The 16,752-nt window shown below is 43.7% G+C and overlaps 1 protein-coding gene across 9 annotated transcripts in view; it reads left to right on the forward strand.

Moving 5' to 3' along the window:
* Unc79 (unc-79 homolog, NALCN channel complex subunit) overlaps positions 1–16,752 on the forward strand; it is a 236,505-nt gene that overhangs the window by 34,612 nt on the left and 185,141 nt on the right. For 6 of the 9 annotated variants that reach the window (XM_032908290.1, XM_032908293.1, XM_032908294.1 and 3 more), the window contains exons 1-3: positions 6,424–7,764; positions 8,465–8,585; positions 14,895–15,199. In XM_032908290.1, coding sequence (XP_032764181.1) covers positions 7,662–7,764; positions 8,465–8,585; positions 14,895–15,199 — 529 coding nt within the window. In that variant the 5' untranslated portion in view covers positions 6,424–7,661. Of the gene's footprint in view, positions 1–6,423; positions 7,765–8,464; positions 8,586–14,894; positions 15,200–16,752 lie in introns of those variants that run through there. The other 3 variants (XM_032908298.1, XM_032908292.1, XM_032908296.1) reach the window with 2 other exon arrangements.

A 16,752-nucleotide genomic window follows, 5' to 3' on the forward strand; every position in this document is an offset into this window, starting at 1 on the left:
CAATGAACAGAAAATGAAAAAAAACATTTGAATTCTGGAGAGATTGCTGTGGATGTCATACTGAAAAAAGGGATCAGGGTGCAATCAGACAGATTATTATAGCAATTTATCTCAGAAGGAGATTGTGCGAATTTAATTCAGGTGATATTGTGAGGAGGGAGAAGAAGATAGATCTTGAGAGATGATTTCGTGTTAGAACCAATATGACTATTAAATAACCCCATTTCTATTAACACTAAACAAGTAAATAAAGACAGATATGCAGCGATAATTGAGGCAGACATCCTGTTTACTTATTTATCTAGCCTGTCTTTTTGAGTATGTGCACATGTGTGGGCCATGATACATATTTGGAAGCCAGTGGGCCACCCTGTGGAGTTTGTTCCTTTCTTTCTTCCCAGCTGAATATGGGGTCTGGGGCTCAGATAGGTCTTAAGGAACGATGGCAAGTGTCTTTACCCACTGAGCCATCCTGCCAGCCCCATGTCTGTTATTCCTTAATGAGATATTAACCTGGCAGTAAGAAAGTTTAAAGGACGGCCATACGAAATCCATTAGCGAGTTTACACAGTACGAGAAGAAACCGATTGAAGTTGAGGTAGAATTAGAACGCAGACTGTCAGGTTTACAACATCAACCACAAAGATTTGCAAAGATTGTACTTGAAATGCTATTTTAATTCTCGTTTGGTAAGAACCAAAGAATGTGAAACAAGGATCCCCCAAGTCAAGATGTTAACTGGCTTGTGGTAATACATGGCTGTAGATGGGAACCCATAGTCCATCTAGGGCTCTCTGTAGGGCATCATGAAACTCCAGACACTCAACCTGTTAGACCAAGAGTTGCTCGTCAACAAAACAGAGTGAGTATTCAAACGTGACAAAGAACCTAGACAACGTTTGAAATATGTATCAAGAGGACTTTTTTGAGTTCTGTTGGAACAAGGGAAGAAAATTAACCATTAAAAAGAATACTGCATTCTTTACGTAATCAGTCGTGTATGGGAATAATTTGTAAAAAAAATAGCAGAATATTTAAGGAGTTTGGAGTCTGTACAGGATACAGGGTAGTTGACATTTAAGCCACTGCTACTGCTGACCACCTGCATGTACAGATTCGGAGGGATTTACAATGAAAAGTGAGGACAGGTCTGTCTTCAAGGTCCTAGAGGTGTTTGGGGAAATGAATTTGCAGACGTGAAACTAACTGGAGTCATCAGCTTACGGTCACTGACGTATGCGGCTAACAAAGTGACTCCATTAGAGTGGCACTCTGCACACTTAGAAAAGGAGCAACTGATACCATCAAGTCAGTTAGAAAGCTTCAGGAAGGATGGGAAAGAGTCTTAAGAGCTGGTGATGTGGTCTTAAGGTGGATTCCGAAGGATGGAAGTCACTTGAGTTTTCAAGGGAAGGGTAGATTAGCGAGGTAGATATAGTGAGTTGTACGTTTCTAAAATATAGATCAGAAATTTGGTCTAGTAGCTCATCTGCTTGCGATAGCCTTCCTTAATGGGATATTGAAAACAAGGATTAGGGGAATGTTATTTCATGTCCTATCCATTGAATGTCCCCCAGACGCTAAAACAATCAGGGAACAGGGTGGTCTAGAAACATCATGGTTCCGGGGCAGCTAAGTGACCAGTTCTACTGTGCACTAGCTCTGTGGCTAAGGGCGGATCACTTACTTCTGTGGTGCTGTGGTGCTGTGGATTAGTGACTGTAAACGGAAAGTGATACAACACAAAAGTTTTGCAATACACACTCACATACACAATTGTTGGTACTCAGTGGTGTGCAGACACACTCTCTCTCTCACACACACACACTCACACACACACAACATTGTTCGTGCTCAGTGCTGTTATTATCAGTATTAATGATGCTCACGTCTTTCTGAAGAACATCTTATCAAGTATCCTAAAAGGTTCTCTGCTTTAAAAGTTTGTTTTTTTAAAGCAGTTTGATTTTGTTTTAATTTTTTTTTTGATTCAGTGTCTCATGTAGCCCAGGGTGGCCACAGACTTGCTATGTAGGATGGTCTTGTGTGTACCGGGGTTTTGCTTGTGTGCCTGGGGGGGGGGCGAAGACAGTGTCAGATCTGCTGGAACTGGCGTTATAGATGGTTGTGAGCTGCCACGTGGGTACCAGGAATGGAACCCAGGTCTTCTGAGAGAGCAGCCAGTGCTCTTAACTGCCGAGCCAACACTCCAGCCCTGACCATGAACCCTTGATTCTGCTGTTTGTTCCTCTCAAGTGCTGGAATTACAGGTATACACTGCCATGTCTGACCTCCCCAAATCATTGCAAAATATTTCATGCGTGTGTAGTTCTACCTTGAAAATTGATTCTAAGGAAATACAAAGGTATTCAGAGGCATTTTTTTCATCATTAAAGATTTATTTTAAAATTATGTGTGTATATATATGCCACATGTGTGCAGATGTCTGAAGAGGGCAGAAGAGGGCATCAGCTACCCTGGCACTGGAATCAGAGGCCAGCTGCCTGCTGTGGGTGCAGGGACCCCAACTTACGACCTTTGCAAGAGCAGTGTTGGTTGGTAGTCACTGAACCATTGCTCCAACTCCTTTCTTGTCTTACACAGAATAGTGGAGCCGCCCCAAGTCTCACAAACATCAATAAATGACTGGTGAAATAAATTACCATTTACTTTTAAAAACAAGTTAGAGAGCAATCTGCAATGATGTAGAAATCTACTTCTGATGTATGGGGAAAGTGAATTCTGAAAAAAAATATATATATAGGCTAACACACTAAAATATCATCTATAGTCGAACGGTTTAATGGCTGAAAGCTGACCACCTCTTCATTTCCCCCCTTTACCGGGAACTCTGCACAGGCAGTCCTTATGAGGCCCTGCAGCTCTGCAGTGGTGAGCTCGTATGCAGTTTTTTGGCGTGAGTCCACTTGGAAGAGGTAGTGAGCGCTCATCTGAACTAACCTACAATTGCAAGTTGTGTTAGCCACTGGGGGAAAGCGCCCTACCTTGTGTATTATATAGAGAAAAACGGAAGTGTGGATCAGGGAATCGGTTCGGATGGGAACATTGGCAAAGGCCTCTGTGAGCAAGCGGCCGGTAAAGCCACCTCTGTGGTACAAATGGACATCAGACACTCAGACTGTGAAGGGGCAAGAACTTGGGAGAAGGGTGAGCACATACAAAGTTTCCTCGCACAAAGAAAAAGCTTTGTATGAGAAACTGAGCAAGGGAAACTGGTGCGGCTGTAGGGTGCGAGGTCAGACCGGAAGTGGGTGGAAAGAAGTTCAGATTTTACTCCCAGCGCAGTGGGCCGCAGACGATTACGTGAAACGACTCTAAAAGGCCTCTTAGGCTTCTCCAAGGAGAGAGAAGTGGGCCATAGCAAGAGAGAATCTGGAAGATGAGCCGGGAAGGGTCCGGAGTCTGTCTGAGGACGGTGGCAAGCCGCCGAGGAGGAAGGATGTACTTTGGAGGTATCTTTTGGGGTTTGTGTTTGTAGGATATGGTGATGGATTAGACCAGAGTTAGACAGTATGAGGATGCTGTTCATCCTTTGTATGAACTTTGCAGATCACACTGATGGTAGCAGGGTTTTAATTGAGGGTGGGTGGATAGGGAGGATTATTTTGCATTGGATTCGTTTACTCTGAGATCCCTGTGAGGTTCCTTAGTAGAAAAAGTGATAAGAGGTCTATTGTTCACGTGGCATAGGCACCTGCAACAGAGATGTCTATGTCGGAATACTTGGTCCATGGATAGAACCTGTAGTCACATGGATGGATGGGATTGCCCAGGGAGAGAGAAAATGAGTGTCGATGGTGAAGCCCTGGTAAATTTCAAAATTCCAGAAGCATTGAGGTGGCAAAAGCACTCTGTGAGGGATGTTTCTGAAAGGTAGAAGTCTGGGAGGATCTGGTGCTAGGGAAGCCAAGGGAAGAGAGTTTCAAAAAAGTGGGACTGGGTGGACTGAGTGTATGGGAGAGCTGAAAGGGTTAGTAATGCCATGGTTGACTGGGAAGTGCCATTGGATGTGACACTCTGGGTGCTGTGAGGGAGAGGGTTGCCAGGAAAATAGATTCGGGGCAGTGGTGATGGTGGGAGCCAGATGGGGTGAGTGAGAGGACTGTGTGTGTGTGTGTGTGTGTGTGTGTGTGTGTGTGTGTGTGTGTGTGTGTATGTGTGTGTGTGTGTGTGTGTGTGTGTGTGTGTGTGTGTGTGTGTATGTGTGTGTGTGTGTGTGTTGTGTGTGTGTGTGTGTGTGTGTGTGTGTGTGTGTGTGTGTGTGTAAGAGAGAGGGGGAGAGAGAAGGAGACAGAGAAGAGAGGCAGAGACACACAGAGACTGATAGACAGGCAGGCAGACAGACAGACAGACAGACAGACACACACACACACACACACACACACACTCACACACACACAGAGGACGTTATATCTACAACTCTTAATATTTCAAGCTCCGAAGGCAGAAGCCAGTAGTTGCGGGGCGGGGAGTAGGAGGACTAGGGGAAGGTGTTTTGTTCCTTTCCCTCTGACAAAGGAGATTCTAGTTAATGAGGGTGACTTAATAAAGAGGGAGAGATGAATGGTGTAGGGGGACAGTTGGTAGATGGTGGGCTCTCACGGTGACCTTGGTGGTTGGTAGCAGGGGGAGTGAACTACAAGTCGGCACGTATTATCTACTGCAAGTGAGTATGTTCTGGGCGCTGTGCTAAGTGACCGTGAACGGATTCGTGGACCCCACCCTCTCCATCTCACGGAGGAGGGAACCGAGGTTTAGTAGAGAGGAGCAGGAAGTCTTAATTCAGGGCTCACACCTTTCTTCCTTTCACTTAGAGACTTTGCTCTGTGATGGTGTAGTCAGTTTCTCCAGCTGCCACAAGGCACCACAGACGGATCTGCTAAAACAGCAGATATTTATTTTCTCACAGTTCTGAAGACTTTCAGTTCACGATCAAGGTGTTGGCAGACTTGCTTTCTCCTGAGGCCTCTTCCCTTGCCTCACAGATGGTCACTTTCTCACCTGTCCTCACTCGGCCTTTCCTCCCCCTCCCCCATTCCTGATGTCTCTCCTGTGTCCTAATCTTCTTACAAGGACACAAGGAAGATGGTATTCGAAGAGCGCTTCGCTGTAATGGCTTCATTTGAACTTGGTCATCTCTTTTAAAGGCCTTATCTCCAGCTACACTCACCTTTTGAGGTTAGGATTTCAGTTATGGATTTGAGGGGATGTGATGTATGGCAGGTGACTCCTTATGGTATAAGGCTAGGACAGGCCACGGAGAACGTTCCGAAAATGTAACTAGAGCAGAACAGAGCGGGAGACTGCTTGGGCGTACATGGTCCTGAGATCAGTTGTGTCTGGAGATGGTGCGTCTAGTCTGCCCGTGATCTGAGTCTGCAGCCACCGTGCAGTGCGTGTGTGGGGTTAAGAGCAAGACTTCTGAGCTTTGATGAGGCACTGGGTCCTTCTGGGCTCACGAGCCAGTCCCAACACCCTCTCTTCTGCGCAAGGTTGAGATGCAAACGAGCCTTAGTTCTGTCTTGAGCACCATTGCAGGTTGCTACTTGTCAGAGATGTTCTCTTTCCCCTTCCTCGTCTTCCTCTTCCTCCTTTTCCCACCTTCGTCTTTGCTTTCTAAGTGCATGGGTGTTTTGCCTAAATGTATCTAAGTGCATCATGTGTGTGCCTAGTGCTCATGGAGGCCAGAAGAGGGCATCAGACTCCCTGGCCCTGGAGTTAGAGATGGTGGTGAGCAGCCATGTGGGTGCTGGGAATCAAAACCTGGGCCTCTGGAAGAGCAGCCAGGGCGTTTGAGTGCTGAACCCTCTCTCCAGCCCCCTTGTTATTTTCAAGTAGTGGAAGAGGAATCTATGGGGGGCTGAAAATTTGTTGGCCTCCCAGTATAGGAAGTAATTTGAATATTCCCCAACTTGTTCTGTAAACTGTCTTTCATGGTTGTGAATTTATTTATTTATTTTTTTATCCTTTTCTTTCTTTCCTTTCACCTTCATTTACTGGTAACTTCCTGAGTATTTACTAGGTGTCTGGAATCTAAGAATAAAGAATCCATATATACATATATATGTATATATGGGATGCATATACATTACTTTATATGTGTGTTATGCAGACACACACACACACACACACACACACACACACACACACAGAGAGAGAGAGAGAGAGAGAGAGAGAGAGAGAGAGAGAGAGAGAGAACGCCGAGTGCTAAAGCTGTTCAAGTATTAACTCATTGTTCACTTCAGTCCAATGACGGTTGGGTACCCACTCAGCACTAGGCAGTGCCTTTAGGCTGGGATAGAAACATAGGGAAGATGCCTCTTACCACTCACAATTTGATATAGAAAAATAAAAATGGGTGAACTAACAGGGATAGCTCTATGTGAAGACGTAAACTACGCAAACATCTCAAAGGAGGAAGTGGCCCTAGCGTCTGCTTTCCCCTGCATGTTTGGAAACTCATTGCAAGGAGCTGTTACTGCATCTTAACGGAAGTCACCCATTCATCTCATAAACACGTCCGAATGCTTGCAGTCACTGTGTAATGACGGTTTTAAAGCTCTCGAATTGTGAGCAACCCGTTGACCAGGGGGATCTTTGACTTTTCTCCTCATTTCAGCTTATTGTCCGCATCCCGAACTATCATTGACTTCCTTTTTAGGTGGTAGAAGGATTAATGACATTCCCGGAAACTCTGCAGAGATCTGACGAGTATTAAACCTCGAGAAAAGTCACAGTAATAAAATATCATTATGATAGTGGATGAGAGAAAGTATAAGCCGGGCTGGCATATGTGTCAAATATTGGGAGCTTAGACCTATACATTAACACAAGTGTTTCTTATAATAATGTCATTATTAAAGTTATGATGAATGACAGGTCAAAGACATTTGGAAGAAAATGGATTTGTGTTGATTATGTAATTGATGTATTTTCTGGTATTTGTAGTTTGTCTTAGAAAATGTGTTTATAACCAAATACTATGGGTTAAATGAAATAATGGCTATTAAAGTTATCGCTGTCTTTGGAGATGACAATAGAGGCCATCTATCTGCAATGTGAACGTATTTTGTTGGGGAAAATGCTGAGAAGAGAAAGGAGAAAGGGCAAGTGTGAGCTGTGGAATCTGTACACTTCAGATCAGCGATTAGCCCAACCGCTGCTGACAACTGTTTTGATGTTGCATAATATTTATTTACTGTGTGCATGCTGGCTTAATCGCAGGACTGTCCTAGAGGGAAAAGCACTGAGCAGAAGTCAGGAGAGCTAATTGCTACCTACCTGTGCGCCTCCTTTTCCCACCTTTAAAATGAAATGGTTACGGGGAAAGGACCCTAAGGTTCTCCCCGCTCTGGTACTCACTGTTCTGTGGTTCTCCGCCGCACACCTGTCGAAAGCATTTTGACTTTCTTTAAGTTGCTTAAGCCAGCGTTTCAGTTAGTTGCATCCAGGAGCTTATTCCCACTGGCTGTTGGGAACAGCAAAACCTTGCTTCTCCGGGACTTGATATGTCTTCTGCTAACCGCTGACAGTGAGCCATACCGCCTAAAAGGCTCCCCGGGTAGCCTTAAAGATTGAAAGGACAAACGGACATTATTGAGAACTCTGTGGAAGAGGAGACCAGAGAGACGTTGATCATCATGGCTCCTTGGGATTTGCAAAGAGGAATGACTAGAGCTGGGCCATTCACTACAGCCAGGTCAAAGGTCAGGTCAGGAATGTGGACAATGCTGGTGACTCCAGGTAGGTGTAGGAGGGTAAATACACATGTTTAGTCCCTCCTGTCTCAGGGAAGCCAATCTCAGAAAGCGGTTAGGATGGTTCCTAATTTATGTAATCCGTTGGAAGAAAAATGTGATCTTCATTGTTTGTGTCTTTATTACCACATAGTCATGTGTTCTTCCTTGATAAGCAACAAGCAAATATGTTCTTACCATAGTCCTGCAGCTAAGCATTCATTAAACACACTTTCACAATCACCACGAAGTTAAAGAAAACCCCGATTTTAACTGATGCCATTGGACAATGGGCACCCAACTCTTGGGTGTTTTAGAGTATTGAGTTTTTTCCCCCTTCATATTGACTCTAACTCTCTAGTGACAGAGTTTATGTTTATTATTATTTTGCTAATAGGAAGCTAATCTGGAGGTGATTAGGAAGCAATTAGAACAATGCTATCCTTAGTGATCGAAAAGGAATAGACACTTCGTGTAGGGATGTCAGTCCACAGGACTGAAAGTAAGTCGAAGTGTTGAATGCAGTTGTAAGAAATTAAGTGTTTTGTGTTAGCATTTCTATCATGGAATTACAGGAAAATTTATGTTTTGTTTTTTTTAAAGTATAGATTGAGTTCTTGTTTGTAGTTCACTGTGAGTTTGATACATATTACAAGAAGGTCCTTCTTTCTTCTTCTTCTTTTTTTTTCTTTTTTGCTTTTATCTAGTTGCTTCCAAGATCCGGTACTTGCAGGAATATCATAACCGAGTTCTCCACAACATTTACCCCGTGCCGTCAGGAACAGATATTGCAAACACCCTGAAGTACTTTTCCCAGACCTTGTTAAGGTAAGCCTTAAATACCCTTGACTTTGAGAGAATTACTAGGTAGTACTGCTGAGTTTACTGGGACCTAATTTCACGGTGAACTGAAAGTCTTAAAAGCCTTAGTTTTCTAGTGCTCTGACAGAAGAGTCTGGACTCCAGTCCTCCGGGCGTGTCTAGCGCATCAGATCCCAGCTTACCTGGAAGCGTGGTGGCATGGCTGTAGCCTGCCTCCTCAGTTGCCTGTTCTCTCAGGAGACCTACACATGCTTAAAAGAAAAAGTTGTGTGTTTGACACGAACAACACAAGGTGAAGGGGTGCGATTAGGGTCTTTAAATTTGAGAATGAGAAACACTGATTTTGAAAGAGTTTCATGGTGATTTAGTACATCCTGGTTCTCTGACTGGCACAGTAAGCAGTCCCCTCCATCCACATCACAGCCGATATTAGGTTTAAGGAGGACAAGGGAGCACTAACAGCTCAGGAGCTCTCTGCTTTTACTACAGGACAGAGACCCAGGGCCATTCCCCTTTGCCCTTGCTACTGATGCAGACAAACAAAGCCAAGCCCTTTCCAGCATAGCTATCTTTGACAAACAAGGCTGAAGAATGCGGAAGATTCTACTGACCATTACACGCTGGTGCTTGGTCTCATTGCCACAGCTCCTCTGTGAATCTGCTTCTGGACTTGCTGCCATTTCTGGCTTTTAGACAGTGGTAGGAGTTCTGTAAATCAGGACACACTTTGGAGTGACTGTAGTGCCACCAGAGAGAGAGAGGTTCCTGTGGTCTGTCACTTTTTGGTCCTCAGACAGGCTGACCATAGGCAGAAAAACATCCTGTGCACAGCCAGTTACCGGTCTTCCGCACCAACATCTGCCACTCTTCGTTGGGTATCTTCTCATCTTCAGAGTCTTTACGATCCCTGTCCTTGAGTGAAGGGCTTCTATTTTTCAGATTCATGATGTCTCTCAGGCCTTCACAGTTCATTTACGACCCTGGGGCAGGCCATTTCCCCATTTCAAAGAGGTTTGAATAGTTGTCCAGGTTTTCATGGTAGTAATCAGATGAATGTGTGAACAGAGGTGTCCTATTCCAGTCTTCTACATTTTCCTCTTGCTTTTGAGGCTGGGAACCTCACAGGGAAACTCTTTCCTAGAGGGGAACCCAAAACTAGAGGTGCTTTCCTGGTAGGGAACATTTTAGATTCCACTTGTAAAGAAATTCTGACATCTCTGTTTGGCGTCAGTGCTAAGCACTCATGGCTTTGCTGCTGTGCCAATAAGTTAAATTTTAGGATACTGTTTTAAGTTATGTGTGCCAGTCATGAGGCCATTAGGATGAGGTCGAGGTGACAGCATCTTCATGATGAAACTGGTGTTAGGGTAGTCTCCTCAAGTGGTGACTATTGTAACTGAGCATGGTCCATTTTAAAGGAGAGTCAATTTCAACAGCTGCTAATGGTGACAGCGGCACTGGCTGTGGTCACCATAGCAACGTTATGTTATGGTACCTATATTTCTTCGCATCAAGTTCTGCTCTAAGCTCTTAAAGTGTGACAGTTCTTTTAACCCCTTGTAATTAGATAAAGGTACTGCTGCACACATTTCACAGATAATGAAACCAAGTTACAGAAGCGCTTCAGGAAGTTGCTCGGTGTCACATATGTAGCAGGATTGGAGTCATTAGGTCATCGGCGATCCTAATTCACAGCACACACCGTTACGCCCAGGCCAGGCTGCTGTTCTCTAGTCACTGTCACACAGCAGGGGCGCCTCTTAATAAAAACTTGATTCGGCCTTTGGGAACGCCGACGTCTATTACAAAGTCCGTGGCGTGGTTTTGGCTGTCCGTGAAGTCAAGGGCAGAAAGGGAGGGTTTAGTGTATAGATTTGCCATCTTTTCGGAACTTTTGTTAAACTGAGATGAGCCGATGTGACGGGGAAGGTCCAGCAGCTCCCAGCTCTCTCAGTTCCACGTCGCCCTCACAAGGTTACTGCAGGCGGTGGATCAAAGCGGGGCTGGCAGACTCTGTTGCTAACGACTACGTATTGCGCATGTGCACAAGACACAGAGGCGTGTCGTTTATCACGGATGGGCCTTGAATAGGAATATTTACAGGCCAAACCCTGTGAATTTTCTATCTTCTCTATGCCTGCGGATGCTTTATTTCTTTAAAAGAAAAGAAAAGAAACACCCCCCCCCCCAACAATTGGAAACACAAAACTTTTAGCTTTTGTTCTATATATTGAACCAGGTTAGAAGCCCTTCGGCTGTTGGCAGCCGCATCCATCCCAATTCAGATTCCTTCCTCTTAAAAAAAAAAAAAGCTAGTCGAACGTTTAAGCCTCGCGAGATGAAGTGTTTGACTCTTGGGTTGAACATCTCTACCACAAGCAAGGTGGTTCCCTTTGCATTTGTGTCCCTCTTACATTCAGAACCTACTTGCTGCCTCCAGAGCTCAGGCTCTTGCAAAGAAACATGATAAAGAAGCTGGGTACTGTGACTTACGTCTGAAATCCCCAAACTAGGGAGTTGGAGTAAGACACGGGGCAGAACTATGTGGCGCCATTTTCCAAAATTCAAGCAGCGTTATTTGGACCATGGTGGTTAGGATTACACCGTTAGCACAAGTCGTCTGATGTCTGTGCCTTCATGCGACCTCAGTGACTTCAGGAATGCTTTGTCTGGATTTGGAAAGGCTGGGGTTGGCCTAGATGTTTAATGTCAGTCAGTTTAGTTCACAGGAGAAGAGAGACTCGAAGATCAGCTGTGGCGTCTGCATAAGATACTTAGTCTGCCAGGGTTCTTTCTCTCGGCTCTAGTCTGATGAGTCCTCCGTTATATTCAGCACACCCCTGTGCCCAGAGCAGCTTTTGTTCTATAACAGGGGATCCATAAATACTCACTGAATCGACTTGTGTGAAATTTCAGCCAGCCCAGGAGCTTTTGGGACCCTTTCCTGTCTCGAGGAGTGACCGAAGGTCCCAGGTGGCATTGTCACATTATAGTGAGCTGTGCTCATCTTAGCTGAGCAGGGTCCCAAGTCTGGCAGTGGACAATTAGACAGAGCTTTACTACAGAGGTTGTTTCGCTTGCTCGCTTCTTAGCATTAGGGTCGGCAATGAAGTCTAACCCCCTTGGCCCGTACAGGTTCACTTCATATAGAAGCATTTTGTGGTCATTTAGATCATCCTTTCATCTTGCCCTTTACCCGGCTGGATGTTTATAGGTTCCTAGTTTCCTTCCTGTTTCAGACTTGCTGATGGAAAGAAATCTTCCTTTGTGTCTCTTCTGGTGTTCTTGGAACTGCTAGAGTGTAAATCTTTAAATCTGCTACCAACTTGTTAGGAAACGTGACTATGTTTTAAAAAGAGTTTCTAGTCTCAGCCCAATAGTCTTAATTAAATAGGAATTTCTAAGGAGACACATGCACACACACGCACTGAAATCCGCATACGGTTTTAGAGCCTAGCGCGATTTGTTAGTGTATAAGACGTAACATACACATCAAAATTCTCAATTGTGCAGAAAGTCGATTTGATATATTAATTTTCTGTACAAGAAAGGCTTGAAGGCACTCAGTCACCTTGCCTACCCCACCGTAAGGGTCTTCTCTCTTCTTGACAATGGAAGCCGGTGCCCACAAAGAGGGCCTAAAGAAGGAAAGGCAAAGTGAAAGTTTGTGGCAACGTCTGACTCTTCTGACAGGGCATTCCTAATATTCTTTTTGGTTGAATCTATAAATAGACCTTTGGGAAAGAATTTCAAATGTGGAAATCTTTGGTTGCTCCCAAGTTAAACAGTTTGGTTGGGGAAATAAAGTACTTTTTTTTTTCCTCTGAATAAACTTCACGAAACATCATAAAACCACGGTGCATTGGACATTGACTCATGAGCCCTTCCTAAGTTTTCCCACAAATGAGCACATCTCCTCACATTGAGACATGAATGGTAACTTAAAACTGGTTTCATGGATAACTCATTTTCGCCATTTTATTTTCCTCAACCTCACCCACTTCGCTAAGTCTGAAGGCAGCGAAAGAAAGTTTTACTGTTTCCGTGCTGACATTCTTCCCTCCCTGACTGTAGGACACTGTGGTTGCTGTCACTTGGGACTTCCACATGTATAGGAGGGAAAAATATCACAGCAGTAGCCTCCAAAGTTGATTCACTAGTGCTCATTACAGTTCATCCAGCTTTGAGCACTGGTAACATGGAGTCAATCAGACGTTATATTTCCCCCACCAGGAAGGTGGTTGGGCCAGACTTAATGGACACTTTAAATTTCATGCATTTATGATATTCAGTATTTTTTAATTGACTAAGGGCCAGTGTTACTTTCTTGAGAGGATGTTGGCAGCTAGCCAACTTATGCTGAAATTTGGGAAACTATACTGACATATCCATTCTGTGGTTCTAAAGGGATTCCAGGAGGATAGACTACTATAAGGACTGAAAAAAAAATGTCGGTGATTGAACTTATCAATAATTCAACATGTAAAGATGCTAATCTGAGAGCAGTTTTGTGGGAAACTATAAAGTCTGATGCAAAATAAATATGCTCTTTATGCTAGATGTAGGCAGATTGGGAGAGGTGGAATACTTCCAACCCATTGTACAGTGTGAGGTTACAAAGCCCAATATAGCACACACTTAAAAAGGTAAATTAAATCCCTTTTAACAAAAACAAATACAGCAACTCCTACGTACTTTATCGCTAAGAAGTGTTACATAAGCATTCTGAAATTATCTTTGTTATCGATTGTTTTCCCTTGGACACTGGGTAACAGAAGACAGAGGAAACCGAGGTAAATTAGGCACATAGAAAATTTTAAAAAAGCATGTAGTCCTTTCTTTTACATCGTAACGTATCCCTGCGCTAAGAGCAAGTAAGAAGCAATGTCGAGTTGACATAGCAAGCATGCTGACACTAACCAGTCCTTCACGCCACTGTGATACGGTAGATGCCACACCGTTAGCTGAGACGTTAGTAACAGTAACGTTAGGACGCACACGAGTGAGTATAAGGCAGGGTTGTCTTCACGACACGAAGCATTGCCTAGCTGATTTCTACTTTGGCTAGCGAATAACTGTATGGTAGGGGAGTTCTTCAGTGCTGCAGACGTCTCAGTGCGGAACGGTTGCCGACTAATCAATTGCATAATCTAATTTTAAAAACCTAAACATTGGCGAAGCAGTCATTACTTTGGTTTTTAAACCAACAAACTTTTCTGCTTTGTAACTTTTACTAGAGGTTTTGTAGATTAAAGTGGAGACCCAAAGCAAAACCATTTTAGAAACTACTTTTACTCCCATTAAACTTTTTTCTTTAACTTTCTAAATTATCTTTTCTCTAGTGTTTAGTGAGTTTTGTTCAAATAATAAAAGTGAGTAACAGCAGCGACTTGAGATCTTGTTGTATGATGGACAGCCTTATCATAGACAATGCTTACCTAGCTTTTAGAGTTTTCAAGGTAACTATTTAACAAACCACTCTTTGTACTCGTAAAATAAAATGTCACCTCCCCAAAATGCCAAATTAAAACACACACACACACACACACACACACACACACACACACACACACACACACACACACACACTATCATTAGTTCACCAACACATGCTATGGGCCATTTACTATATATTATTTCATAGCTTTTCCAATGTAGTTTAGCTAACACTTTAGAAATATGTATTATTTCTAAGTTCATATGCCTGTTTAAACTTCATTATCTCGAATGATACTGACAGAATGTCATGAAACAGTATCATAATATACATATAGACATTATTTTGATGCAATAAACATGTGATTTTTAAGAGTTTCTTAATAAACTCACATGTTTATTCTCTGCTAAAGCATGTTTCTGCAAGTGCCATACCTATATTTTGCAAGTTTCCATCCGCGCGATGAGCTAGTGTTGCCGACAGTGTTACTGTGGAAGCTCCCTATAATTAGGAGCGAGTAGAGCCCTCCCAGATGAAGCCAAGCCGGTGTTCCTTCTAGGAAGCCTTTTCCTTCACCAAACTGACGAACTGTGAAACATGGGTTTGGCACTGAAACATGCATTTTTATATTTTTGCTCCTTATAAACCAGATAACACATGAGATGCAATGCAACTTCAACAAAGTCCGCCTGTTTTGTCGGCATCTGGAGCACGCTGCCGTGCACCAGCACTGGGTCTGCAGACTGAGCTGGTGTGGCCGTTGCATCTTATGTGGGGTGTATCTGGTGTTTTACTATTTGTTTTAGAGTGTCATTTCAATGTAATGTGCTGTTCTTTGTGTCTTTGTTGTCTCTTTTTTTTCTTTGTCCCCCCAACAGCATTTTGTCCCGCACAGGGAAGAAGGAAAACCAAGATGCCTCCAATTTGACAGTGCCCATGACCATGTGTCTTTTTCCCGTGCCATTCCCACTCACCCCATCTCTAAGACCGCAGGTCAGTTCCATCAACCCTACTGTTACTCGCTCCCTCCTTTACAGCGTCCTGCGAGATGCTCCTTCAGAACGCGGCCCGCAAAGTCGTGATGCTCAGTTGTCAGACTACCCTTCTTTGGACTACCAAGGCCTCTACGTGACTTTGGTGACTCTCCTGGATCTAGTTCCTTTACTACAGCATGGCCAACACGGTGAGCATTTTTTTTTTTATTGAAGTCTTTGGAGATGTCCACATGTGCTTATGAATATTTATGACGCTGGGCAGAGGGCCTGGAGAATGTTGTTACTGTCGTAATTCTCTTGAAGGGTTTTATGTATTTGAAGCCTTTCTGACAATGAAACTTAATAATGGGGCTTCCCATCCTAGCGTTCCACACTGCCTGGATACCCAGGGTTGTTATCTAGGGAGACCATGGACTGGAGACAGGAGGATATAGCAAGCAGCTCCCTTCCCTGATCAGTTTACTGCAAGGATTCTTGTTAAAGCCGCAGTTGAGAGGTTGAGTTTAAAACCTGGCCCCAGAAAATGTGAGAGGTTGAGCCTTCCACGGAGGCTCTGATCGTTGACTGATTCTGGGACTTTCAGGGGCAAATCAAAGTTTCTCTCTGGGACTCATTGTTTTTTTTTCCTGATAAAAGAAATGCCCAAGAACCTCTTCCAAATTTATTCAATAACCAGCAGTTACTGCAAACTGCTGGGACGAGATGTTTTCACACACTGTCGTGTCGCTGGTGTTTACAGCAGCGACCTGTCCAACTGTGTCTTTCCGTTACCTGGCTTGCTCACTCTGCTCCTGTAATCCATACAGAGGAGTGCCGCCATGTCTGCTTAGCCCTCCCACATGGATTTGCACTAAAAAAATTAAAAGCTGTATGGGGAGTAGAGATCTGTGTTCTTTTAAGAGTACTTTAGAAACCCGAGATGTCTTTAAGTTTATGACTTGGTAAATGTCTTTAATACATTTGTCATTTGGTCCCTGGAAGCACGAGAAGCCGCGTTTCATTGTACAGAAAAGCTAGCTAAGGCTGGAAACGGGTGGGTGGGTAGGGGTTATTTTACTTTTTCTCATAGTTACTTGTCTGTCCTAAAAGAACGCTTAATGACTGGTTTAGTGTCGAGTGCTTGTAATTAAAATGTCTTAAATTGTTTACTTTCATAAAATGATGAAATGGCTATTACTGGATTTGCTTTTCTTGTGTTTACAATGCTGTATCATAGTGAAAATGAAGGTGTAGAAATCTGAAACGTTGCTTATCCTGAACCCCTTTGCTGTCTTAGACCTACCTAGCCTCCTGTACCACAGTCTTCTCTCAGTCAGAAGCAGACTGTGGGGACTTACTGGTTGTAATTGACACATCTGCTGAGACTCACTGGAACCTTTGCTCTGTGGTACCCAGACGGAAACTCAGTATGAACTCAAGTGCTCCTTGGAAGGTGCACTGGGTTAGAGCAGATGCCCTTTTACTTTTAAGATCTCGATTGTGGTATTTCACTCGGTAAACGGCGATCCACATAATGTGCGAATCTTGACAATGATTTATGCTTTTGCTTTCATGCCTATGCCTGCTTTGTGACCTTATCTTGATGTTTATTTATTGTGCTCTTGTTCCGCATAATAAAGCTTAGGAACTAGGATAAAACTCCCCAGTTCATTCTAGTGACCGGTCTAGAAAAATCCAGAGAGCTCCATTTTGCTCGGGGCTGTCTGTAAAGCCGGGTCATGAGGTAACTTGGAATGTGGAG

The sequence above is a fragment of the Rattus rattus genome, chromosome 7, assembly GCF_011064425.1.
Source record: "Rattus rattus isolate New Zealand chromosome 7, Rrattus_CSIRO_v1, whole genome shotgun sequence".
Classification (NCBI taxonomy): Eukaryota; Metazoa; Chordata; class Mammalia; order Rodentia; family Muridae; genus Rattus; species Rattus rattus.